The sequence below is a fragment of the Ipomoea triloba genome, chromosome 12 (assembly GCF_003576645.1).
Source record: "Ipomoea triloba cultivar NCNSP0323 chromosome 12, ASM357664v1".
Lineage (NCBI taxonomy): Eukaryota > Viridiplantae > Streptophyta > Magnoliopsida > Solanales > Convolvulaceae > Ipomoea > Ipomoea triloba.
In genome coordinates, this window is record NC_044927.1 from 26,181,536 (window position 1) to 26,208,811 (window position 27,276).

The 27,276-nt window shown below is 35.7% G+C and overlaps 4 protein-coding genes across 6 annotated transcripts; 3 read left to right on the forward strand and 1 right to left on the reverse strand.

Annotated features, from left to right (window-relative positions):
* Positions 1–461: 461 nt before the first annotated feature.
* Positions 462–4,303, reverse strand: LOC116000258 (uncharacterized Rho GTPase-activating protein At5g61530). The gene is made up of 10 exons (XM_031240302.1): positions 4,195–4,303; positions 3,694–3,804; positions 3,345–3,607; positions 2,680–2,742; positions 2,567–2,585; positions 1,957–2,055; positions 1,789–1,866; positions 1,468–1,712; positions 1,078–1,240; positions 462–976 (listed from the first exon to the last, which is right to left on the reverse strand). The coding sequence occupies exons 2-10, from the start codon at positions 3,752–3,754 to the stop codon at positions 831–833; spliced, it is 1,137 nt and encodes a 378-aa protein (XP_031096162.1). The 5' UTR covers positions 3,755–3,804; positions 4,195–4,303; the 3' UTR covers positions 462–830.
* A 3,314-nt stretch (positions 4,304–7,617) lies between these two features.
* Positions 7,618–10,653, forward strand: LOC115998271 (quinone oxidoreductase-like). The gene is made up of 5 exons (XM_031237795.1): positions 7,618–7,941; positions 8,453–8,594; positions 8,923–9,149; positions 9,410–9,667; positions 10,101–10,653. The coding sequence occupies exons 1-5, from the start codon at positions 7,663–7,665 to the stop codon at positions 10,410–10,412; spliced, it is 1,218 nt and encodes a 405-aa protein (XP_031093655.1). The 5' UTR covers positions 7,618–7,662; the 3' UTR covers positions 10,413–10,653.
* A 632-nt stretch (positions 10,654–11,285) lies between these two features.
* On the forward strand, positions 11,286–15,153 carry LOC116000372 (quinone oxidoreductase 1-like). 2 transcript variants are annotated; one of them, XM_031240446.1, is made up of 6 exons: positions 11,286–11,430; positions 11,528–11,669; positions 11,988–12,080; positions 13,569–13,702; positions 14,016–14,273; positions 14,705–15,153. In XM_031240446.1, exons 1-6 carry the CDS (start codon positions 11,389–11,391, stop codon positions 15,014–15,016), a joined length of 981 nt encoding a protein of 326 aa, XP_031096306.1. In that variant the 5' UTR covers positions 11,286–11,388; the 3' UTR covers positions 15,017–15,153. The 2 variants fall into 2 exon arrangements, with proteins under 2 accessions (XP_031096306.1, XP_031096305.1); XM_031240445.1 differs by lacking the exons at positions 11,286–11,430; positions 11,528–11,669; positions 11,988–12,080 and adding exons at positions 12,775–12,918; positions 13,016–13,157 and having other exon boundaries at positions 13,476–13,702.
* A 1,124-nt stretch (positions 15,154–16,277) lies between these two features.
* LOC116000038 (splicing factor-like protein 1) lies at positions 16,278–21,479 on the forward strand. 2 transcript variants are annotated; one of them, XM_031240040.1, is made up of 3 exons: positions 16,278–18,966; positions 19,801–21,214; positions 21,288–21,479. In XM_031240040.1, the coding sequence occupies exon 1, from the start codon at positions 16,377–16,379 to the stop codon at positions 18,936–18,938; it is 2,562 nt and encodes an 853-aa protein (XP_031095900.1). In that variant the 5' UTR covers positions 16,278–16,376; the 3' UTR covers positions 18,939–18,966; positions 19,801–21,214; positions 21,288–21,479. The 2 variants fall into 2 exon arrangements, with proteins under 2 accessions (XP_031095900.1, XP_031095898.1); XM_031240038.1 differs by having other exon boundaries at positions 21,301–21,479.
* Positions 21,480–27,276: the final 5,797 nt, after the last annotated feature.

The window sequence follows — 27,276 nt, forward strand, 5'->3', positions numbered from 1 at the left end:
AATATGACTGTTATACTTAAAAGTCACGGATTCAATTTTATTCAATGCATAACGAATTCATGATTTAAGTAGACTGTTTTACCTCCTTGTGAAATTTACACAATGAACTACACATCATCCTCGAATAGTGATTACGAGTTACGGAGTTACAATCTTCACTAAGAAAACAAAACAAAACAAAACAAAACAAAATCTTTATGGCTATGTTTGGTTAGTAACTTATCCGCCAAAAATTGACTGATTTGACCATTCGCTGATAACCAAACAAGCCCTATATCTATGAGCTCCACATAACTCATAATTATGTTGCAATTCCCTGTTTGTAGGCTCATCTTTAATTGTTGGGAGTGCTGTATTTGTTCATTATTTATTTATTTATTATAAATTGTTGTAGACTTGTAGTGAATATACTGTATACACATACATTATATTGGAAAATTTTGTTGAACTGTAAGCAAATAAAAGACTAAAGAGATGCATGTAGAATATGGGTTTATAACTATTTGCATGTGTCCCAGAACAAAACATTAACTCCAAGCCCAAGCACAAGCCCTTCAATCATGTCTGCTATGTCACTGATGAACCCATCACCCATGTACAATCAATCATCTTCAAACTTCAAAGATGACAAAAAATGAATCTTTTTCTTGTACTCATGACAGACCTATGACCATTGCAAATAAACAAAAATTTACAGTGACATGCATGCTGAAACCCTGAAACTCTCCAATGTTGAGATGGCACACTCCTCAAACTCCATTCTGGAGAAGTTATTGGCAATGGCTTACTGAATCTCCAGAGCGTAAGGGTCGCTGAAATTGAGTTATCTGTCACCTCCAAACAGTCTCGTTTGCGTCTGTGAATATTGCATTATGATGTTCAATCAAGCACTGAACAACTTCGATCACACCAAAGTCAACAGGCAAGCCATCATCCAAAGGAATAGGAGAAGAAGCGTCTACATTTTCATCTTCATCTAAATGCCCAAAAATATAGTAGCACAGTAAGTCGACTTTCACTGAAATGAATGTAATGAAAATTGGCAAAAGTGCTTATAATTAATGGAATATCATTCACCTGCAAGCATGTCCCATGGGCTATAGTTAGAATCAGAATCTAAACGAGTCTTCTGGTGATTTTTTGGTAACTGACTCCAGAACTGTTTATATTGGTCCGGACTCCTTCCTTGTTGCCACATAATGATTGGAGCTATTTCCATGGCAAGGCTTCGAGCATCCATCTGCCAGAACAAATCATGTCAATGCAAATTTTAAGTATCACTCCGGAGAAAAATTCATAAGCAAATCTATATGCACAACCTTAAACACTAATGTCACCAGAGACTGAAGAAAGAAAAAAAAGCATTTCAAACAATTAACACCAGGGAGCACTTCTAGGGATGTAGCAAGTTATGGAAGAAAAGTGAACATTGTATCTTATATTTGGCACCACACAGATAGATCCTACCTCATTGACTGGAGATTTTTGGCTAACGCGTAGCAGCAATGCAGTAATCAATTCCAGTGTCATGTAGTTGACAGTAGGAAGCTTCTTCAATATATTTCTCATTGTAGGTATGCTAGAGCGAGCATCTCTGATTTCATTATATAACTGGAAGGTTGTCAATGGCTCAGGCAGGCTTGCAAGATAGCACTTTATAAGAGCTGCAACATCAAGTGGATTTATACCCTCAGGCAGTGTTGCACTTGGATCTGTAACACAAGAATGAATGAAAACCGTTAGCAGAAATGTAGAAGTCCAATGAGTACCACATGGATGGTCATATACCTTCATTGTATAGTGAAACCAAATTCTGAATAGTCTTTTTGTCTCCTTCAGACTTGAATAACCCCCTAGAATTGAGTCCTGCACCAAAAGAAGGAAGTCATACTCATCAAATTGTATCGTCTTCAATGAACAAGATCAGAAAGCCAATTTATTGGGTTTTATTATCACCTGATAACACAAGATAATCTGCACACTTGACCAATATAGATGGGATAGGCCTGGTGGATTGTTGTCTGTGAACAGTGATCTCAATGGGAACTCCAAACACTGGGGAGACAAATAAAATAAAGTAAGTAGACTCTCTCTAACCATCGATAACTTATAGTCCACACTGTTTGTCACATAGACAAGGGCCACCAGCACTAAAGAGGCAAATCCAAATGGGCAAAGCACAGTGGTAACAAGAGAATTACTTGGCATCTAAAATTGTCTGGTTTGGCTAGTTTTTCCCCCAATGAAAATAAAATAAAATTGCATCCTATCATGAGCATTGTGCAAAATGTGAACTTTAATTTAAGAAAAATATTACGCAAAAAATGTAGTCATGAACTAATATTAGAGGTTGGACCTAATGCAGAGGTCCAAAGCTCAGTCGCTGACTGTTAGGCCACATGGTCAGGCCAGGAAACAACCTCTCCAAAATAAGTAAGGTTATGCTCATCCCCCTTCCCCAAAGTTTAAGTGTCTTGATCATTCGTCTGAATTTGAACATATGCAGACCAATAAAGCATCTAAAATTATAGCAAGTCATATGGTCATCAACAGAGGGGAAACATACCATCAGTGCTTGCAACTCCCTGCAATTGGTAAAAGGGAAAGCATAATTATTTAGTCTCCACTTCACAAAGTAATTAATCAGAAAAAGAAAAAAGCTTAATAGGGTGTATATACCTTCTGCCAGCGCTCGATATCAGTCATCAGGGTCTTACTTTTTTGTGCTGTTTTCTTTGCCACCTGAACCATAATATTATGGTTGTAAGCCATTGTCAGAAGTATTTCTAAAATCCCCTTTTTCTTATGCTAATGCAGTGGGAAAGTTCTCTCTCCTAAAGTCAACACCGTATGTTAAACCAATTTACAGTTTACCCTATATGTTCAAGATTCTATTTTCTTGCAATGTAAGTTATATTAGCTAATTAGCATAATATCTAGGCTTCAATGAAGGCCCATCATGATTTAACCCAATTTGTGTATGCATATACGAGACTTGGACATACATACACCAATACACAGTAGATTATTAATAACAATGGATTGCCAGACAAGCTGATTTCACAATGACTGCCTTAGGGTTACTAAAAAAATAATAACATATCCATATAAAAAATTAAGGGCACATGTGACAGCCAAATTTGGTAACCTAGTGATGGCATCACCTATTACTTTGCCAATTCCCTTCTACTAGTTATGTAAATATCAATACTCTTTCTCTTATAGAAGTTAAATGTTTCAAGGACCCGCAAACCTATGAAGGATGATGCACACTCCCCAATTGCTTCAATTTAATCATTGACTACTTAAACACAGACACCATAAAATTTCCTTCTAGTTATTACCTCTTCAACTTTTGTCTTCCCAACAACAACCTTATCCTTTGTCTCTGAAAAACCCTTCCTCAAGAATAAGCTAGTGGTGGCAGCTGCAGAAATTAGACGCTCTTGCATAGCTTGTCTTGTTGATGGCTGCTGTAGAAATGACCAATGGCTCTTGACGACAGATCCAACCTTCTCTGCAACCTCAGTGACATTTCCCTTTGCATCCTTAGCAACCTCCCCCAAAACTGTTCCTGCAGACTGCCCAGCTTCTTTCAGCTTGGCCCCTACACCAAAAAGTTAATCATGCCTACGAAATATAGTGTTCATACAAGAAGTCAAGGAGAAGTTAAATAAATCCAGGATGAGTTACCTGAGGATTGGAAAAACCCACTAGCCTTATCTTGCCACTGAGGCGAAATAGCAGAAGGCATTGAAGGTTGACCAACTACTATTACCAACTATGGAAGAAATCAAAATTCACCTAGCCAGAACAAAACACGCATAAGTCAATTAACTGATGTTAAAAGATTCAACCAAACCCTAAATCACTTTAACAACAAGCAATCCCATGAGAATTCGAGACTCCATGAAAAACTGACACTACCGTTGGACTGGAGTTTCAAATAATCTAATAACCAAAAGCATAAAAACGTAAACGCACGATACACAAACAATAAACTCAAATCAACGATACACAACTGACGCTACGCTAAAAAACCTTGATCGGATTGTTCAATTCAATTAACAACTTTTCAGACTATAAAAACAGCTTTTCCCCTTCTTCTTCTTCCCTTTAATTTGTATTCCGATGATCTCTTGTCTGAAAAGTGATTAAAACCTTAAATTTAGGATGAGAAAACTAGGGTTGTACCTTTGATCTCGCCGGAAAGCGAAGATTCGTAGACGAACGCTGGTAGAGCAGGAACAGAAAAGTAATTACAATGTATTATTAAGAGAATAATTATGAAGTTCAATGAGGTGGAAGATTGACTGGTCAAGTGGCCATTGCTGGACTATTGAGGCTTTTCCGTCTAACCAATGAACTCCGAACGCGTGGCGTTGTAGGATACTATCGGTGGTAGATTGGCACAGGGGATTATAATCTGCGGTTCTGGACGTTTCCAACTGATATAACGGTCTTCGACATTACCCTATACAAGATTACAACACCAAACAAAAAAAGGTACAAATGTTTTTGCGGTATTTGTTAGGCCATCCACAATAGTTAAGAGTTTGGTGTAGATTTTGAGGAGATTTTGTATGTGTGATTAGGAAAGAGAAAATATGGTAGAGGAAAAAAGAAAATGAAAAATAAAACAAAATTAAAAAACAGAAAAAATAAATAAAAAAATATAACGTGGAAATAGCAAGAGAAATATCTCCTTGCCTTTCGTGAGGGTAAGCATAAGGTGAGCCCTTTTGTGGCTGACAATACTTTGAAATAGCAGGAGAAATATCTCCTTGCCACATCATCTTCTCATTTGCTTCAAAATTTAAGTTGTCAGGATTGTTTCTTAATTTTTGTGCCTAAATTGGCTATTGGGGTTGACCTTATGGGATCAAGCAAGTACACAAAATTTCACCAAAATATCATCTAATGTGATACTCCGTAATATATAATTTATATTCCTATTTAATTACAATACATAACTGTAATTTTAATGCAATATGGAGTCTGGTAATTCATAATACAATAAAAAAAAATTATTGTCATGTTGAATGGTGAAAATTTTTTGTATTTATAACTTTATACATTTATTATGTGATATAGGGGTGAAACAAAAATAAATAAATAAAACTAATTTAACTATGTAATTGAAAATAGATAAATGATTCAATGGTACTTTCTTTGGCACTTCTTTTTCATTTTTTATATGGTCTTGTCCTCCTCCTTCCTTCGTTTCTTAAGTTGCAATAGTTGTATATGCGTTATCTTAAAATTTTTAGTTATCGATTGGTTATGAAATTAAAAAATTTTAATTTACCACACAAGTACGACTATTTTGAATATGTGAGTTTAATGAACACTTAAATTTATGTGTGTATTGTATAATGACCATTTACTGATTATAAAGTTAAAAAAAATCAATTATTTTAAATTTTTTGATCGATTATGATTATTTAAAAAAAAAAAATTTATTCATAAAAAAATCAACCAAAACCAATTGCACATCCACAATGTGCTTTAAAGAAGGATAATTCAATGATTACTCATTTTAAAGAAATAGATATTTGATACTTATTTTTGATAATTTTGTTAAATAAATATCATAAGTTAAGTGAATTGAAGTCCTAACAAATAGTCGGTATATTTTATCAAAATCTCTTAAAGTTCCAAATGATGTGGTGCAATCGTGGCATTATAATACTTAAAAGTAGATTTCAAATGTGCAAGCCATGTTAATTTCTAAACCTTTTAAAGTATATAACTATTGTTTATCAATCATGTTAGACAAACATGGTGTTAGAAAAAAAAACACATAAAGCTATATATATGTGTGTGTGAGTGATGATTTTTAATAGATCGGATCCATCATAAAATGGATTGATATCGGATAATACGTACGATAAGCGTATTATACTGATAGGCCCAAAACCCTTAAAATATTACAAACGGGTTGCATGTATACTAATTAATAAACGAAGGGATCAATTTGGTTAAGGGGCTAAACTACCAAGCTCAACCTCCCTGCTAATTAGTGGACTACAACTAACCAGGGCCGTTCCATTAAAAATAGGGGCCATGTCTAATAATTTAATTTGAACCTTTCCTATTTTATTTTTGTTTCGAGATGCAATCTAATTAAATATAATAGAGTAAAATGAAAAACACAAACATAATAATAAAGAGACAAGAACATAAGGGAAGATAGATTTTTTTAACATTTAGATTTTACTATAATATACAAGGAAACATCTATTGATAAAAGTAAGAAAATAATCCAAAAAGACTTATGAAATATAAAGATAGAAGTCTAGAAGATCTAGAAAATCTCTATAACTAAGGTAATTGAGTCCAAATTCATATAGACTTCAAGTTATTGTATTTTATGACAAAAGTGAAAAAGTAATACTTTTTTTTGTCTAAATCTAATGCATAAAATTCAACAAAGAAAAAAATACATTTCAAAATTTATTTTAAAATTAGTGACATTTCCGTGCAAATTTAAATACAAATTTATTCACCCAAATTTCGATGTCAATTATTTCTAAAAATTTATTTTTATTTACAATTAAGACCAATATATAGATTCTAAAAAAATATTTATCCAATATAAAAATATTGAACTATACATAAAATATTTTTTTTTTTAAAATTAGGCCCCCAAAATTGGGGGCCTTGTGCAGCCGCCCTGGCCCGACATGGCCAGGGACGGCCCTGCAACTAACGTACTGCGTCGTTGACCGAGGGAGAAAAGAGATAAAAAGAGTTGATGATAATGGTCTGAACAAGACACCTCATCTTGTATATTACTCTTGGCCTCATGTCGTGGACAATGTGTTCATACCATAATGCTCCATCTTCCTTTGGCGTACACGTTTATTACCAAGTGTCGCGTTCTCACGTCAAACATTTTCCTACGCACAACGCTGTAAAGCATGTTCAGGGTCCCCACCTACCGCTTGAATATCGCACACATAACCCCACACTATCGCCTCACCGTATAGCTCGATCGAGTGATCCACCCTATCAGACGAACAGCCTGCCACTCACCCTAGTGATACGCCATAGCCGGCTAAACTAAGCCAAAACCCTCTGGTCGTGGAGGGACAACCAAAGCAAGCCAATGGGAGGGCAAAAAGGCACTATAGCCATGGACTTGAGACTTTGAGAGTGTCCGCCGACTAGCCTCTGGTGGTTCGCTCCAATTAGCTCGAGCCCCAGGGAGTTTGCCACTCACCAGTAAATAGAGACCCGGGGTTGAAATCACTGGTTGACGCCCCCACGGCCCAACCTAACCGCTCCTCCCCATCATTCATTTTTCCATATTGCGCTTCATACCGCGTCGCGAAATGCGCCTTTAACCCTCTTTCTAGGTAAAAATCTACTTCTGCTTTTCTAATTAGATTCCTCTTAGTCAAGTCTACATCTTACTTTAACAAAAAAAAAATGAATTTGGTTAATTAAGTGATATGTTTGGGAATGTGAACATAAGATTACCAAAGATTTTATGCAAATAACAATATAGCAAATAAATGTAAACAAAAAAAAAAAACAAAAAGTGGGTGGGTAGCCCAACTCTATTTAAATAGGCAAAATTTTTAAAACTTTGACCCATATAAAACACAACCCGGTAATTATTGAACTTGAACAAGAAGAATAGCATTGTATCTTGAGATGAGCTTATCAAGCAGATTAGCAACGTCGGCGTTGCAGTTTCGTCATCGCAACCGTCAGATTCCACAACGGTCTTCTTTCCTCGCAGTAGGCAAACCGGATTTCTCAGTTGACCACGCCGCTCCGGCACCTGCTATAAGTAGTATACTACGAAACGCTGCTAAAGAGAAGACCAAGGCTCCTCTTATACTGAGAGCTCACTCTACATCGCCGGAAACAGTAGCCACCGTAGCAAAAATGGTCAAAGCTATTAGGGTTCACGAGCTCGGTGGTCCTGAGGTCTGTGTCTCTCTCCTTATTCATCTGCAACTTCCGATGGCTTTATTTATTTATTTTCTTCGTGATAATATAGCGATTATGCTGTGATTTAGCATATTATATTACCACTCGCAACTGTTTAGTGTTTATAATTGCATTTGGGTTTCTCATACTTTTCCTCCATTTCATTACAATTTAAGATTGAAATGTATGTATTTGCACGTCTTAATGTGGTGCGACTAATATAATATAATAATAATATGTATTTTCTAGCTCGTTTACAAAATATTGATTTCATTTAAGACGATTGGCATATATTTAATCTGACATTTGCTTGTTTTCACTTTTTCATCTGAAAACATTTGAAGTTAATTTGTTGATACATTATTTGACTTTTTTTGAGGTATATGATTTTAGTTCTCTGTGAGTTATTAGAGTAATGATTGGTTCGGGGTTTATAGTTATAGTTTGATAAACTTTTTGTTAATTGAGAAAGGTAATTTTACTAACTGATTGGTCCATTTGGTTATAGGTTCTTAAGTGGGAGGATGTTGAAGTAGGAGATCCAAAGGAAGGGGAGATCAAGGTGAAAAATCAGGCACTTGGCCTTAACTTTATTGATGTATATTTCCGCAAAGGGGTTTATAAGGCTGCTAGCATGCCCTTTACACCAGGTTTATTTTCTTCTATGCCATAATTTCATTATAGGATTTTTAGGTGTGTAAGGCTCTGAAATGATAATGTGCACCAATAGCATCAATGTGCAGAAAACAATAGTTAGTGAACAAGGGATAAATTGTTGGTCATCCATTAATTTGAATACAAAAAAAACTGATTGGACGCCATGGTCCAGGATAATATGTGTTTTAACTTTCATGAAATCCATTTTTTACATTAAAAAGATCTTGAAAATGCAGTATATGTGAAATTTCTCCTGGAATTTTTAACATAAAATGCCAAAAGTTGAAATCCAATTGAAGATATGTGATTCTTTCATTACAGGTATGGAGGCTGTTGGTGTGGTGATAGCCGTTGGTCCTGGATTAACTGGAAGAAAAGTTGGGGATGTTGTTGCTTATGGTGGCTACCCGATGGGAGCATATGCTGAAGAACAAATCCTCCCTGCAGATAAAGTGGTGCCTGTTCCTCCATCTATTGACCCCATTACAGCAGCATCTGTACTTGTGAAGGGAATGACGACTCAGCTCTTACTTCGCAGATGCTTCAAGGTACACTGAATGTATACTTTAGCAATTTAATGCACTCAGATTGCTATTCCCCAACTTTTCTCCCACTTCGCATGTTGGCAAGGTTGTTAAGTGATTGCATTCAGAAAAGGTTGTGCTCACATCACTTTGAGACTTTTGTGGGGCTAGCTGAATCCCTCTTTGTCCGTTTAACTTAACACTTTTGTTGTTTTTCAAAAATACATATTGAATTGTTGATTGTTTAGCTTTCTCATAGTATGCTAGTTTTCATGATATTTTAGGTTGAGCCTGGACACACTGTTCTTGTTCACGCTGCAGCAGGTGGAGTTGGCTCCCTTTTGTGTCAATGGGCAAGTGCCCTTGGTGCAACCGTCATTGGAACTGTCTCAACTAAAGAAAAGGCAGCCCAAGCCAAAGAAGATGGTTGCCATCATACCATACTCTACAAGGAAGAGGATTTTGTCTCCTGTGTGAATGAGATCACATCTGGAAAAGGAGTGGAAGTTGTCTATGATTCTGTTGGGAAAGACACCTTTCAGGTACTAAATTCTCAAAATGTTGAACGAAACTGGTGAAAAATCTCTTAAAACAATTATTAGCTTGGAAATTATGTTTGAACATAATTTTTGCTTAAATTATGTTGTTTGGTTTAACTTACCCAAACTTTGGCCTAACATTTCAATCTGAAACTTGGTATGACTCTGATTTGCTAGATGTAAGACCTGAATGGCCTCACGTTTCTTCTTAATGGGGAAATGTGTATGTATGGCAAACAAATATGCTGCTCAAATTGCTTGAGTGCAAGTGTGCAAGGCATCAAATCTTATTGATCTCATTTCTCATAACTTGTTACTTTTTTTTTTTCCCTTATTATATTTGTTAACAAATTGCCTAAGGACTTTTACTTCTGTTTTTGTTAACAATTGCTTATTTTGTGAAAATTTTAGTATGAACCTTTGTTTTTGTGATCAGGGATCATTAGAATGCCTGAAAACACGGGGCTACATGGTGAGTTTTGGACAGTCATCTGGAACACCAGATCCTGTGCCTTTATCTGCTCTTGCAGCAAAATCACTGTTCTTGACTAGGCCTTCCATGATGGATTACACAAGCACACGCGACGAGCTGCTGGAATGTGCTGGGGAGGTATTTGCCAATGTTGCATCGGGTGTGCTAAGGGTACGCGTGAATCATACCTATCCGCTATCTCAAGCAGCGCAAGCTCACACTGACCTCGAGAGCAGAAAAACCTCTGGATCCATTGTGCTCACTGTGGACAATTAAGCACCAACTACCCCAGTGCAGTACTGCATGTGTTAGATTTATGAAAGTCACTGCCCATAATGCTTTTTTGTATAATCTTGATAAATGTTTGGGCAAGTTAATAAATGTGTTTCCTTTCATTATTGTTTGATCTTTCCGGTTATGTTGTAAAAGCATTTGAGTTAGGCTTTCTCTCTTCTTTTTTTTTTTTTTTTAACGATAAAAAGCCACAATTTGATGATGTGCACTAGTCATTGGTAAATTTAGACGCTGATACCATGTTATGAAAGTTATTAGATTGTATCTTATAAAAGAGAATATGTAACCCTATAAATACATGCCATAAGAGTTAAGAAAAAAATTACACCGTCAGGCCGGCACTATTGTTTGCTAATTTAGATTTATGTTTGTATATAACAATGATATATTAAAGATTTTAAAATTTTTAAAGAGAAAGTTTAAATGAACTAAACATGCTAAATAATTTTTCCAGTAATGTTATTTCAAAGGTAACACCAAACATGCTAAATAATTTTTCCAGTAATGTTATTTCTATTGTAGTACATATTAATCGTTAATCAATTATGTAATTATGTACATATAAATAAATTAAAGGTATATAATATATTAACGGTAATTATATAATATATCAACTATAACAAAAGTATATAATTTATTAATTGAAAATATATCAATATCAACTATAACAAAAGCATATAATCTATTAACTGAAAATATATATATGTTAACTGCAATTACCTAATATAAAAATAAAACAGCACTACTATCAAATTTTACTTTTTTCACAAATATTTAATGTAGACAATTTTTTCTAAACTCAGATAAAAATATCCTATCTATAAATTCTATATTTAGTATAATTGACCACGCCGCCACACCAGCACATAAAAGTAGTATACACAAAAACACGAAACGGTGCTGAACTGCTCCTCTTATACTGAGAGATCACTCTACATCGCCGGAAGCCGCAGCAAAGATGGTCAAAGCAATTAGGGTTCACGAGCTCGGTGGTCCTGAGGTCTGTCTCCCTCTCTCTGCGTATTCATCTTCAATATCAGCTCTTTGTTATTTGAGAAAGGTAATTTTACTAACCGATTGGTCAATTTTGGTTATAGGTTCTCAAGTGGGAGGATGTTGAAGTAGGAGATCCAAAGGAAGGGGAGATCAAGGTGAAAAATCAGGCAGTTGGCCTCAACTTTATTGATATATATTTCCGCAAAGGAGTTTACAAGGCTCCTAACATGCCCTTTACACCAGGTTTACTTTCTTCTATGCCATAATTTCATTATATGATTAATAGGTGTCTAAAGCTCTGAAAGGATGTTGGATGTTATCATTTGGATAAACAATAGTTAGTGAACAAGGGATAAATTGTTGGTCATCCATTAATTTGAAAACATAACAAATTGATTGGATGCTGTGGTCCAGGATAATATGTGTTTCAACTTTCATGAATCCAGTTTTTACATTAAAATGATGTTGAAAATGAAGTATACCTTAAATCCCTCCATGAATTTTTAACATAAAATGGCAAAAGTTGAAACCAATTAAGGATATTTGATTGTTTCATTACAGGTATGGAGGCTGTTGGCGTGGTGATAGCCGTTGGTCCTGGATTAACTGGAAGAAAAGTTGGGGATGTTGTTGCTTATGCTGGCCGCCCAATGGGTTCTTNTTTTTTTAACGATAAAAAGCCACAATTTGATGATGTGCACTAGTCATTGGTAAATTTAGACGCTGATACCATGTTATGAAAGTTATTAGATTGTATCTTATAAAAGAGAATATGTAACCCTATAAATACATGCCATAAGAGTTAAGAAAAAAATTACACCGTCAGGCCGGCACTATTGTTTGCTAATTTAGATTTATGTTTGTATATAACAATGATATATTAAAGATTTTAAAATTTTTAAAGAGAAAGTTTAAATGAACTAAACATGCTAAATAATTTTTCCAGTAATGTTATTTCAAAGGTAACACCAAACATGCTAAATAATTTTTCCAGTAATGTTATTTCTATTGTAGTACATATTAATCGTTAATCAATTATGTAATTATGTACATATAAATAAATTAAAGGTATATAATATATTAACGGTAATTATATAATATATCAACTATAACAAAAGTATATAATTTATTAATTGAAAATATATCAATATCAACTATAACAAAAGCATATAATCTATTAACTGAAAATATATATATGTTAACTGCAATTACCTAATATAAAAATAAAACAGCACTACTATCAAATTTTACTTTTTTCACAAATATTTAATGTAGACAATTTTTTCTAAACTCAGATAAAAATATCCTATCTATAAATTCTATATTTAGTATAATTGACCACGCCGCCACACCAGCACATAAAAGTAGTATACACAAAAACACGAAACGGTGCTGAACTGCTCCTCTTATACTGAGAGATCACTCTACATCGCCGGAAGCCGCAGCAAAGATGGTCAAAGCAATTAGGGTTCACGAGCTCGGTGGTCCTGAGGTCTGTCTCCCTCTCTCTGCGTATTCATCTTCAATATCAGCTCTTTGTTATTTGAGAAAGGTAATTTTACTAACCGATTGGTCAATTTTGGTTATAGGTTCTCAAGTGGGAGGATGTTGAAGTAGGAGATCCAAAGGAAGGGGAGATCAAGGTGAAAAATCAGGCAGTTGGCCTCAACTTTATTGATATATATTTCCGCAAAGGAGTTTACAAGGCTCCTAACATGCCCTTTACACCAGGTTTACTTTCTTCTATGCCATAATTTCATTATATGATTAATAGGTGTCTAAAGCTCTGAAAGGATGTTGGATGTTATCATTTGGATAAACAATAGTTAGTGAACAAGGGATAAATTGTTGGTCATCCATTAATTTGAAAACATAACAAATTGATTGGATGCTGTGGTCCAGGATAATATGTGTTTCAACTTTCATGAATCCAGTTTTTACATTAAAATGATGTTGAAAATGAAGTATACCTTAAATCCCTCCATGAATTTTTAACATAAAATGGCAAAAGTTGAAACCAATTAAGGATATTTGATTGTTTCATTACAGGTATGGAGGCTGTTGGCGTGGTGATAGCCGTTGGTCCTGGATTAACTGGAAGAAAAGTTGGGGATGTTGTTGCTTATGCTGGCCGCCCAATGGGTTCTTATGCTGAAGAACAAATCCTCCCTGCAGATAAAGTGGTGCCTGTTCCTCCATCTATTGACCCCATTACAGCAGCATCGGTACTTCTGAAGGGAATGACGACTCAAGTCTTACTTCGCAGATGCTTCAAGGTACATTGGATGTGTACTTTTAGCAATTTAATGCACCCAGATTGCTATTCCCCAACTTTTCTCCCACTCCGCATGAAGGCAAGGTGCTTGGGACTAAACATAGATTAGGTCAAATGCACTGATTGCATTCTTGATTAACATCTTTGCACATAGAAAAGACTGTGCACATCCCTTTGAGACTTTTGTGGGAGTCTTTGGCTAGCTGAATCCCTCTTTGTCCTTTTAACTTATCACTTGTTCTTTTCCAAAAGTACATATTGGATTGTTGATTGTTTAGCTTTCTCATAGTATGCTAGCTTTCATGATATTTCAGGTTGAGCCTGGGCACACTGTTCTTGTTCATGCTGCAGCAGGTGGAGTTGGCTCCCTTTTGTGCCAATGGGCAAATGCCCTTGGTGCAACCGTTATTGGAACTGTCTCAACTAAAGAAAAGGCAGCTCAAGCCCAAGAAGATGGTTGCCATCATACCATACTCTACAAGGAAGAGGATTTTGTCTCCCGTGTGAATGAGATCACATCTGGAAAAGGAGTGGAAGTTGTCTATGATTCTGTTGGGAAAGACACCTTTCAGGTACTAAATTCTCACTTTACTGAAACTGGTGAAAATCTCGTGAACAATTATTTAGCTTGGAAATCATGTTTGGACATAATTTTTGCTTAAATTATGTTGTTTGCTTTAGCTTGGCCAAACTTTGGCCAACATTTCAATGATTGACTTCAATCCAAATCTTGGTATGACTCTGATTTGCTAGATGTAAGGCCTGAATGACTTGTACTCAATGAGGAAATGTGTATGAATGGCAAAAAAATAGGCTCTTGAATTGCTTGAGTGGCATCAATGTGTCTGAATCAAAACAAGCCTTGTTGATCTCCTTATTTTTTCTTTTTTCCTTATTATATTTGTTAATAAAGGGCCTCCGAACTTTTTATTTAGTTTCTTGTTTTTGTTAACGATTGCTGATTCTGTGGAAAATAGTGTGAAAATTTTGTTTTTGTGATCAGGGATCCTTAGAATGCCTGAAAACACGGGGCTACATGGTGAGTTTTGGACAGTCATCTGGAACACCAGATCCTGTACCTTTATCTGCTCTTGCAGCAAAATCACTGTTCTTGACTAGGCCTGCGATGATGGATTACACAAGCACACGCGACGAGCTGCTGGAATGTGCTGGGGAGGTATTTGCAAATGTTGCATCGGGTGTGCTAAAGGTACGCGTGAATCATACCTATCCGCTATCTCAAGCAGCACAAGCTCACGCTGACCTCGAGAGCAGAAAAACATCTGGATCCATTGTGCTCACTCTGGACAACTAAGCTGTAACTACCCCGGTGCATTACGTACTGTGTGGTGTATGAAAGTCATTGCCATAATGCTTGTTTGTATAATCTTGATAATAAACAATGTTTGGGCAAGTTAATAAAAGCGTTTGAAAACATTTGAGTTAGAGCAACCTTATTTGTTGGCTTTTTCCATGAGTTTTTTTGTAGGAAAGAGAATGGAGAAAAAAGAAGAAAAAAGAGGAGTAAAAAAAAAGGGTAAACAAATTTTGACGCCAAAAGAAAAAGAAAAAGAAACCAAAGCCTTTTATGGGGATAATTCTCATGGAATAAGAGAATGGGAAGGATTTTCTATTCCCCGCTGAGAATGGGGACGAAGATGGAGTATAGGGGAGAAAGTCGGGGCGGGGATGAGGGCATGCTCTCATTTTCACCCCGTTCGGTTGACATCTCTAAATGAATGTAAATTATGTGATAGTGGTTACTTACAAAAAATATAATTAGTGGTTACTCACAAAAAATATAATTACTGTTTTTATCATCTCACAAAACTTTCAATCGTTATAAGATAGATTATTATACAAGTTTATTTTTATTTTTAAGTATTAGTATTTAGTATACTAAATGTTGACTTTTTAATGTACTACATTTGATTTTTAGTGATTTACCTAAAAATGAACATGTAAATATGTAATACATTAAAATAAACATACAATATATTGAAGATGAACTTGTATTAGTGATTTACTTTAGCAGTATAATTTTAATCATTATTCTATAGATCATAATCTTTACAATTGGACAGACCATAAATAAAACTTACATTTTTAATATACTTTGTACTAAAAGTACATTATTTATGTACTTTTAGTATATTTAAAAATGTACATTATATCTATGATCTAAGAACGGAGACAATGGTCAACAGGAAAATTTGGAAAATTATTGTGTGATTTCAGTCCATCTTGCAAAATGAACCCGAATCTAAAATACACAAATTATATACTGAATGTTCACAATTTACCTACTAAATCTTCACAATTCAAATTGTGTTGAACATTCAATATGGAAATTGTGAAATTCAATAGGTAAATGGACACGGTTTAATGATATAAAAAATTTCTTCACAAGTTTTGGTTGGATTTAATATAATCTTATTGGGGCTAATGGTCTAAAATTTTTAGGCCCGTAATAGATATAGAAGAGCCCGTCTAGCTCGATACAGTAAGCCCACAAATTATGGAACTCTAAGCCGCCTATTCCTTTCTCAGATTCATACGGAATCACTTTCTACAAATAACTTGTAACCCCAGTCCGCCACCATATCTCTTTCAATCCCGACGAGGCGCGCCACCCTCTCGTTTCATAGAAAATCCAGAATTTTCTCCTCCCAAAGATGGACACGCTTCAGTCCAATTACATGGATTCCCAATCGGAGCCGGGAGCTGCTTCAGAAACTCAACCTCAACATTCGTCGCGAGGAGGCCTGGGTTCGTACGATCAGTCCTCGTTTCAGAATTATTCCGATTCATACTACCAAAATTACTCAGATTCGTACCCTCAAAACCCTTCTCAAACCCTAGATCAGTCCCAATCGCACTCCGTTGTTGCGTATCCTCAGGACCAAAATCAGCCTGGAAAAACCCTAGATTCGGATCGCCACAACACTCACGGTAGCTCCGAGCAGCAGATGGATAATAATTCGGCCCAGAACCACGAGCAAAAGCCGCCTCAGGATGGCTCTCAGAAGGTCGAGCTCCGCAAACCCTTGCTGTCGGAGAACGGGCTGACGAATACTCACAGTGGTACGGATAAGGACCAGTCTGGCGGCGAAGAGGAAACTACCAGCAGGAGGCGTCGCAGGAGTCGGTGGGACCCTCCTCCTAGCGAGTCGAGCAACGATGGCGCCGGTACTGGCGGTGATGGGAGCGGGACAGGGACTGGAACCGGAAGGAAAAGGAAGTCACGGTGGGCGGATGATGAGCCTAAACCTATGATTCAGCTACCGGATTTTATGAAGGATTTCACGGGAGGTATTGAATTTGACCCTGAGATTCAGGCTTTAAACAGTAGGTTACTTGAGATTAGTCGAAAATTGCAATCTGGTTTGCCTTTAGATGATAGGCCTGAAGGTGCTCGGTCACCCTCTCCTGAACCTATCTATGATAACATGGGGATCAGAATAAACACTAGGGAGTACCGAGCCCGAGAAAAATTGAATAGAGAAAGACAAGAGATTATTTCACAAATAATAAAGAAAAATCCAGCATTTAAGCCTCCAGCTGATTATAGACCTCCAAAACTCCAAAAGAAGCTATACATTCCTGTTAAGGAGTACCCAGGTTATAACTTCATTGGACTTATCATTGGACCAAGAGGGAATACTCAGAAAAGGATGGAAAAGGAGACGGGAGCGAAAATTGTAATTCGAGGAAAAGGTTCAATGAAAGAAGGCAGGTTGCAGCAGAAAAGAGATATGAAACCTGATCCTTCTGAGAATGAGGATTTACACGTGTTGGTCGAAGCTGAGACCCCAGAGTCACTTGAAGCTGCTGCAGCAATGGTTGAAAAGCTCTTGCAGCCAGTTGATGAAGTCCTTAATGAGCATAAGAGGCAACAGCTTAGGGAACTTGCTGCATTAAATGGAACTATTAGGGATGAGGAATATTGTAGATTATGTGGTGAACCTGGCCATAGACAATATGCATGTCCTTCCCGTACTTCCACCTTTAAGAGTGATGTTCTGTGTAAAATTTGTGGTGATGGTGGGCATCCCACTATTGATTGCCCTGTAAAAAGTACAACAGGCAAGAAAATGGATGATGAGTACCAAAACTTCTTGGCAGAGTTGGGGGGAACCATTCCGGAATCTTCAACCAAGCAGAGCTCTGCAACACTAGCTCTTGGTGCTGGTACTTCAAGTGGGAATCCTCCTTGGGCCACTGGTAGCAGCACTGGTGGGGTTGGTGGCTCTTCTCATCCTGGTTTAGGGTCAACTGTGATCAAGCCTAAGGAGTATGATGAGACGAACTTGTATATTGGGTATTTGCCGCCTACACTTGATGATGATGGCTTGATCAATTTGTTCTCTCCTTTTGGCACCATTGTGATGGCCAAGGTTATAAAAGATCGTGTCACTGGTCAGTCTAAAGGTTATGGTTTTGTCAAGTATGATGATGTTCAGCAGGCCAATAGTGCAATTGCTAGCATGAATGGCCATCATCTGGATGGTAGAACTATTGCTGTGAGAGTTGCTGGTAAGCCCCCTCAGCCTACTGTCCCTCCAGGCCCTCCAGCTCCTGCTATTCCTACATATCCTCCTCCTAATCAAGCTGTGGGTGCCTACCCTTCTCAGCAGTATACTGCAGGTGGACCAATGGGGAATGCACCACCTCCCAGTTACACTGGTGCTCCAGTTCCATGGGGACCTCCCCCTCCTTATCCCCCCTACCCACTTCCACCTCCACCTCCTGGTTCAGCTGTGTATTCTCCAGTTCCTGGTCAACCTGTTCCTCCTTATGGAATGCAATACCCTCCACCATTACCTACTGCAACCACTGGTGCCTCTACTCAAACAGCTCCCTCTAATGAAACACAACAAAGTTACAGCACTTCTGGTAGTCAGCAGCAAAGTTACCCCCCTGGAGTTCAATCTCAGAGTAGTGCACCTGTTCAGTCTGTGCCCACATATGCCTATGGAAATTCTGTCACTCCAATGCCATCAAATGCCCAAGCTGCATATCCAACATCTTCATACAGCTACCCCGGTTATTATGGTGTTGCACCTCCTCCTCCTCCTCCTGGGCCTGTGCCACAGTCAACTGGCGATTATTCACAGAGTGTGGGCAATGTTCCGTGGGCTCCAAATCCTCCTGCCCCTGCTCCTGTGCAATCTGCAGACAAGTCATCCTATGGTGCAGATGCAGAATATGAAAAATTCATGACAGAGATGAAATGATAAGGAAATATATTGCTATCTTTGCAAGGTAAATCAGTATTCTGGCTGCTTTGTTTTTATGGTTGCCTTTTACTGCCCTTTTGTATAATAATGTCTCTGGTTTATTTTTGAGTGTAGAGCAAGGTGCAAGGGAATTTTGACCATTTGCATTAACTAGATACTAGCAAATATGTCTATACAAGTAGAGTGTCTAAATGCAATCAGGACTTGCTAATGTCATAGGTTGCTGCTTTGTAGATGATTGATTGTCTGAGTTTTTCCAAATTACAAAGTCATGTCAAACTTTTTGTATTATAACAAAATGCAAATATTCAGGGTCCTTTTTAAAGTTGTTAGGCTTAGTGTAGTTGCAAAATCTTCACCCTTTGACCATGGTTATTGTTTTAAGATTGGATAACAACCTCTCTGAGAATGGATGCAATGTTGCATGCCATTATTTATTCCCAGTCCTTGCATGATGCAGGAACATTGGTCAGTACTTTTTTAAAAATCAATGACTAATAAATTTTAAAAATTATGGATCCTTTCGTGGGTAAGTGATGATCTAAGTCACTGTACTCAATTAATGAGTTATAAGCTTAAAAAAAGAGAGCCTTCAGCACAAACTTTCATTTATTTGTTATCTCCTTTCATTAATTTTCCTGGATTTGCAGATGCGCATTTGCTTCCAGTACACAACTATCTGCTTTTTTAAAAGTGCAAACTGTGGTTTGAGCCTCCTCTGAGCCTTTCTTTTACCTTGGAAAAAGATCATATCATTAATTGTCTACATCATATGTGAATAATATTGTTAGTTCAATTATTTTGGATTAGACTTTTCATTTTAACACTTCTTCGTTGTTAATGTTGTAATATTTTACAGGATGATTTCTTGGAGCACTTCTTCCGATTTCTTACCTCTTGCCATGACTTTACTTGTTGGAAGTTTCGGACTCACATCTTTAACCTTGCTGTACTGTTATGACATTTGCAGAGAGATGGGCTGAAGTTCTGTCTTTACAAATTCACATTGACAATTCCATTTGCGGGATTGGTTTATAATATTGGTTGCAACTTTTGTAGGATTTATTGTTTTGATGGTTATTTTTGCCTCACGTCATCTTATTATTGAATTTCAATTAATCTGTTTGGATGTTTTTGGGTTACTAAATTGCTGACAATTTGTTTGTATTTCCTCAACTCTGACATCTTCCTGTTTTTGCTTGGGTTTACTATTCCAACTTACCTGTCTCTCAGTTTGTTGCACTATTGAGGTGTGACAATTCAGGAAGAAGCGTGGTTCTTGCATCGATCTACATTTCTTTCCTAGAAGATGATAGAATCTTGAAATATGAAGTTGCTGGGGGTTATATAATTTTGATAAGTATTACTAGATCCATGTCTTTCACTATTCTAGTTTTCTTATAATCTCATTCTGATTTCTTCCATACAGCTAGTAGCAGGTGGTAAAGGATGCATATAGTGCCCTGAATGCTGTGTTGAATTGATTCCTGTTTCAGTAAAAATATTTCTTTCATATTTTAAAAAAACTTTATGCCAGTAATGACAAGTGCAGGAGAAAATGATCTTACCTCCTCATGGAGAATAGCATCATGTCATCTTGATTTGGGTTTGAGCTACTCAAGTTGTACGTAAGTGTTTTTGTGCATCTGTGTATGTGTTTTCCATTTTGGGTGGCAGGTTTTTTAGTTCAGTTCTGCTGTTTAAGCACAGCTGAGGGAGTGGAGTGTAATTCCTGGAGTACTGGACTGAGCTCTACTCATATTATGGTTTATGTTATAGATCTTGGCCTTTCCGAATGGATCCCATTGGGGTGGGTGGGGTTAGGCAATTTAATGATGTCTTTGGGTGTTATAGATATTGGCCTTGAATGGATGCCATTGGGATGGGGGTTAGGCAATTCAATGATGTCTTTGGGTATTATGCAGCTTTTCAGCTTTAACCAGTACTTGGTTATCGATTGACCATTTTTGTGCTGGGCTCTTTCAGTCATTATTATAGTTGACCCCATTTGTTGGATTTATCCTTGAGCTGTTTTCTTTATTTTCTTTGGGGGGATGTGTGCTGATATTGTATTATGGACTTAACGGACTTTATGGGGGAAATGTCTTCTCATCTGAAGTTCAGAGTTCAGACCAACTAATTCAGTGGGCAATTGGACAGATTCAGTAATTTTGCAATGGTGCTTTGATGCATTGTTGTTTCAAAAATTTTTTTAGTGCCCCCGAAGATGAAGTTCATAATGACCGACCTAAAACACAATCCTGCTATGCAAGGTGAGTAGCGTGTTGTACACAAATGATACCTTTTGTTGTTACAAGGTGGTCTGTTGCTAAGTTGATGATTCAGGTATGCTCTGCAGGTGCCTCAATGGTGGAGCTTAACAACAGGAATAATTTGCCTTCGTGCTGGAAATTTAATGTTTTCCTTTCTTTTGCAGTCATTATTCTGCATATCTTCATTCTGTGCTTCTAACCTAGATGAATTGCTAAATGGGTGATCATTTTGAAATTTAAAAAAAAAAAATTACTTCCAGTTCCACCAGAAGTAAAGCACTCAGCCGATTGGAAGGCCAAGGACTAGAATGCCTACTTTCTGGATTTGCAATTTTTACTATTTCTTTTTAAAAAATTTGATCTTGGTTAAAAATGCGTACATATTAACAAATCATCCCACAGAAGAGAACAACGTCCCAAAAAGCATAAGGGATTAGGTTGATGGAACCATTTTCCGTTATCTATCACCCGAAAACAAACATAAACATTTTGGCCTTGATTTGGGTTATTTTGGCCTTGATTTGAGTTGTTTTTTTTAGTACTACTGATTCTATTACAATTTAGTATTTAGTATTTGTTTAGTTATTTTCTCAATCTATCAAAACACAAAGAATTGATACTGTATTGATGATTAATCAAATCCATGATCTTCTATTTAGGAGAGTTACTTAAATGTCATTAGACTGCAAAGTCACGGACTGTTTATTAAGTAGTAATTGCAGTAACTTACCATTCCTCAGCTCCTGCCCCCTTGCTCTTGCTCCTGCTCCCAAGTCGGCCACCGTTTATAGGTAATCATGAAAAATGTGGAAAAAGTAGGGCAAGGAAACTTAGGATCACTGAGGGAGTTGAAAGAATGAAGTATGTTCCAAAGCAGCATGATTATCTGGTTTGAGTTTTTGGCCTAAAAAGGAAGCACCGCTGCATTGCTCCTTTTTTACGCATGGAGGGAATTATTATCTCACCAATACGCGTGATGACATGATGGCGGTAATTTACATTTAAAAAAAAAAATTGTAATAACGTTTATAAATTCATGATTTGATGATCTTTATACAGAAAGTTAAAATAAAAGAATATATTGATTTGATGTTGATAAACAATCCACTAATGATAAAGTGGCTGTCATTACTCGTTACTGAACTGACGAGTATGCATACACAAAAACAGTCGGTATGCATTACGCAGACTACCAAACCAACGTCATCGCCAGTTACAACATGCTTATTGTGCTTTGAATGCATGTTTAACAATTACCTTTGATTTATAAGAAAATTCACAATCATTTTTTAAAGTGTGCTTTTAAGTTAAGCTTGTCTTGTGATCTAAGCCAGCAAAAGATCATAAACAAGTAAATCAATTTATGTTGTTATAGATAGTGATTGGGCAACTCTCACAAAGAGTCCTCATTATATAAGAGAAATATTTTTTTTTAATGTACATGGAAGGAAAATAAGGACAATTTTATATATCTAGTTCATTGTGAGCCTACAAGATTTGCAAAAAGGTAAAATTTCACATTATTTGAGGAATGAAACTGGTGAAAAATTAGAGAAAAAGAGTTGTGGTTACTTGTTATCCAATTTGCATATTTCCAATTTGCATATTTATTTGCTTCACGATGAGAATAACTAATTAAACATAATCAATCTTTGTTAATAAGGTGTTGAATTGCTTCCACCAGCAAATGGCTAGTACCAATACGGTCACTTTTACCTTATATCTTTTGTATAAGTTAGACTTTTAAATCTTGATCATATGCAATTAGGATTCAATCTTAACAAATTTTGTGTGATTAGGTTCCAATTAGCAATCATTTTACCCGAAAAGTTTGAAACATAGTTGCACAAAATTTGTTAATATTGACATTAAATCCACAGAATTGAAAATTCAAAATCTTTGTTGCAGTTTTGCTGAGAGGATATTTTATATTTTGTCCATTATGATTTATGCACTCTAATAAACGACGTCGTCGGCGGAAGCGACAAAGCAAACTTGAAGTATATGGAAAAAGGTTGAGATGGGTCAACTTTGAGCAAACAGGAGCGTCACATAGTCTTCTAGGAAATAAATTATGTATATGTAGTGGGCAACTGGGCATGATTAAAAGAATAAAATTTGAAGCATTTTGATTCCTTCCCCGCTTACAAAGAAGGCTATTTCTGCCTCGAAATGGGTGATGAAATGGATGATTTAAAAATTAAGAGTTTAATTCTTCTCCACACTTTGTTAGTTTGAGTCCATTACATATAATATTTTTAATGTGATTTATTTCTCTGACATGATTTACAAATTATTATATAAGAGCATAGTTCATCATTAAAAAAAAAAACAAAAAACAGAAAAAGGAATGCTATTCCTGCTTTAAAATTCTCACCATCACTCCACAACTTAGTTTTTAATTTTCTCTTCTTTTCTTGTATGCTTTGGAAGCCAGGTCCATATCATTCTGTTGTCTCATCTCAGTCTTTGGAAACAGTGGAGTTTTGGGATCTTTTATTCTTCTATATATATTTTGACTGCAACATAACTTTATATACTGATATACAACATGCATGTATTTTTTTGAAAACATACAACATGCATGTATTATGTATAATATATGGAACAATGGCTTTTTTTTTTCCACACATAAATTATAGGAAAAAAATAACAGTTTTAAAAAATATTATCATAAATTATTTCAGTCAACTAATTAGGATTACATACTGAATTAATCATGTTCACGTTGAGTAAATCTTAATGGTGGCAAAATATTTCTTTGTGAATTTTAAGATAGTTGCATTATTGGATTCGAACCCAAAAGTCATGGTTGATCTTAAAGAGACCCGTGACATGTCATCCATACTAACAACACTCAATGATGGAATTGACACAGCCACCCTGAGACAATTAATTTTTTTTTTTTTGACTCTATTACAATAGAGTATCCGTTCATCTCAACCTATTGAAGCACAAGAGTCAATATTGACTCCACTGAGGCTCGAACCCACCACCTCCCGTATAAAGGGAAGGGTTTGATGCCACTGAAATGAAGATGAGTATAATTGAGAGGATACATGTTAGTTTTCTATAATGCAGGGATTAAAAGTGCTTTTTTCTACTAAAGTATTACTACGAGAGGACAATTTATCCAATATATACCCTCGAATAGTGATATATAGTTCGTTTCTCTAAACTTTCCTATAATAAAAGCATACTTATAAATAGATTACTTCACATACTTTTTCTTGCTAAAGTTACAAATAGTTTAATTGGAGGGTTTGAAATGGGTGATTATGGATCCCCATCCAGCTAGCTTACCTTGTTGGCCTTAATTATACATTCATACCCTTTTATCTATCTTCTCAGGAAAAAAGTTAGGCTTATTTTTCGAGCTGATGATCATTATAAGCAAGCAAAGAAATCTGGAAATTGTACATGGAAAATCTTGGATACTACATGATAAATTTGACTTGAGAGATGGGTTGATAGCCATTGCATGCCCATTTGCCATTTGCCATTTCACTCAGCTAAAGCTTAATCATGTTGTCCTCCACAATGGTGTAACAGATGTGATAATAAAGTGGAATATTTCTGTGTAGGAAGGTGAAAAAGCCCCCCCCCCCCCACACTGTGGGGTGGGTTTGGGTTTGTGGGGTTCTATCTGTTTGGTGATACTGTTAACCCTGTGAAGTCAAACACTAGTAAGAATATAATGGGGCCTCCCTCATTATTTGGGTGCAGAATTGCCGAAATCCTTCGCCCCATTGCCATAACAGGAATTGTAATAGAGTACAGTTAAGCTACAGTGACTCAATGGCCCGACCTTAAGTAAGATGATCAGTATTTAACGCCCACAAACTGCAAGGAGCCATCCCCATAAGAGAATGAAGTTCTCGCATTGCAGTTGTCTAGACTTAATCATACGTCATTGGATGTAATTTTTCACTCGAGAATCATTTGAGTTACTCGTGAGGCATGAGGATTGAGGGCACCACTGTCATTCTTTAACTGAACAATGAGCAATAGTACATAATTTTAAAAGGTTAATTGCATTTTTTTTGTCCCTAGAATAGACAACTTAAATTAGTTTTTCAATTACAAATTAAAGGTAATGGAATGCTATTACATTAAAGTGACTATTTTAGTTTTTCTAGGTTACTATAATTGTTAGATCAATCTAAAATTTTGTATATGCTTTAATCACCGATGTTAGAAATTGGAGTGACTTACACCACATTTTGTTTAATTTTTAGGGATTGTTTGGTTCAAAATTCAAATAATGTTTTGAGATAATTAAGGTAGCATTTTTGAAAATTTTACGTAACCTAAAAATGTGAGGAAAAAGTGATTCTTACGGTTGTTTAAAAAAAATAAAAAAAAATTGAAAATTTCACATTCTTTAAAATAATTTGCACTGTTTTGAACGGAATAAATAAATATATGATATTAAAGTGGAAAAACCTGTCTACAACTAAAAGGCAATGTTGGTTGCATAAAACATGCTTAACATCATGAGGCATATTCCTTACAGTTACACTGCAGCACATAATTAATGTGAGTTTAACTTGTGTTAAGGCTGCTAATATAAACTTGTCACTAAAAAAAAATTTACATGTTTTATAAATAATTAATCATGTGGGGTCATCAACAGTATTTTTTAAAAATAACAATTTATATATACCTTGCAAAGGTAAATTCGTTCGATCAACCTGAATTTGTTTTGGTGTCATTTCTAAACTCTATGTACGTTACAATTAATGTGAACTATTCATGCAAGGCGTGTGATACAATAAACATGAGAGTTTACGTGAATAATATGATAAAAGTTAGTATTCAAAATACACTTTAAGTTAAACATTTAAAATTAAGTCTCAGCTCACTTCATGTGTATGCCATACTAGTTTGTAAGTTTTATTGATAAACAATATAGAGTATGTGTGTCTCTATATATAGTTAGGCCAGGGTCTAATTTCCATGAAAATTAGTAGTTTTACGAGAACGTGCAAACTAACCTTATATGTTCATATGAGATAATTAAAGGTTAAAATTACGAAAAAGATAGAAAAAATGTGGTAGCATTTTCGTAATTATAATGATGTGTTTGGAAATCTTCGATAGTGCATTTGATGATAGCGTGCTAATATATAGTGCACACAGGTGAATGTACTTTCAATTATCATTGGATGCCCTATCAAGCATTTTATGTCAAATGTACAATCATAATTACATAAACGCAAACATATTTTTTCCTTAATTTCCTGTCATTAATCATTTTAGATAGATTACTGCATATTTTCACAGGTTACTAGTTCTCTTGATCTCTCTCACATACCGACACACAGATATATATACATATATATAATATTCATTAATTTGAAATGAAGAGATTATTATTATTATTCAAAGAATGTCTTGGATCCTGCGAGAGATATTGGCACTATTCAGGAATGAATCGAAGTGTTGGGTGGCAAAGGAAAAAGGAAACAAGGAATGATGAAAAGTGGCAAAAAAGGAAAAGGGGAAAAGAAATCCCATCCCATACAATACCAAAGTATTATTATTGCTATACACCAGACAAAGTTAAGATTACTCATCACACAACCAAACCAAAAGAAAACAAATATGATGTACATACTGACATACATTCTTCTGATCTATGTGTTCCGATCCCAACATTTATTTGTTTTACCCACTATATACCAAACCATTTATTTATTTATTTTGTTACTTTATTAATTAATTAGCATTTCATCCCATCCATTTTCGTAGTAGTTAACAATATTATACTTTTGAATATCATGTGTAGAATAACTATAAAATATTATTTGAAATTTTGAATTTGAATTTGTGTGTATATATATATGCACTAATATTTAGAGAGGTATGCCATCGAATGTAATTCGACTGAGTCTAAACTGGATTAGTTTCATATTATAAGAGGCAAATATAAGGAAAATATGCGTATACCAAAAAATTTATTAATTATCTTTTTTTGACTATAACATGTGATATCTTCACATGATATGATCATCCGTAGAAAGACTAAATTGGACTTGCTAGAGTTATGAATTAGATTT

Coding starts and splice junctions, on each gene's coding strand:
- LOC116000258 (XM_031240302.1), bottom strand. CDS start 3,754: ATGCCTTCTGCTATTTCGCCTCAGTGGCAAGATAAGGCTAGTGGGTTT. Junction 1,713..1,788: donor GGTTTCACTATACAATGAAG/GTATATGACCAT, acceptor CTTGTGTTACAG/ATCCAAGTGCAACACTGCCT. Junction 1,241..1,467: donor AAAAATCTCCAGTCAATGAG/GTAGGATCTATC, acceptor TTGTTCTGGCAG/ATGGATGCTCGAAGCCTTGC.
- LOC115998271 (XM_031237795.1), top strand. CDS start 7,663: ATGAGCTTATCAAGCAGATTAGCAACGTCGGCGTTGCAGTTTCGTCAT. Junction 8,595..8,922: donor TAGCATGCCCTTTACACCAG/GTTTATTTTCTT, acceptor CTTTCATTACAG/GTATGGAGGCTGTTGGTGTG. Junction 9,668..10,100: donor TTGGGAAAGACACCTTTCAG/GTACTAAATTCT, acceptor TTTTGTGATCAG/GGATCATTAGAATGCCTGAA.
- LOC116000372 (XM_031240446.1), top strand. CDS start 11,389: ATGGTCAAAGCAATTAGGGTTCACGAGCTCGGTGGTCCTGAG. Junction 13,703..14,015: donor TACTTCGCAGATGCTTCAAG/GTACATTGGATG, acceptor ATGATATTTCAG/GTTGAGCCTGGGCACACTGT. Junction 14,274..14,704: donor TTGGGAAAGACACCTTTCAG/GTACTAAATTCT, acceptor TTTTGTGATCAG/GGATCCTTAGAATGCCTGAA.
- LOC116000038 (XM_031240040.1), top strand. CDS start 16,377: ATGGACACGCTTCAGTCCAATTACATGGATTCCCAATCGGAGCCGGGA.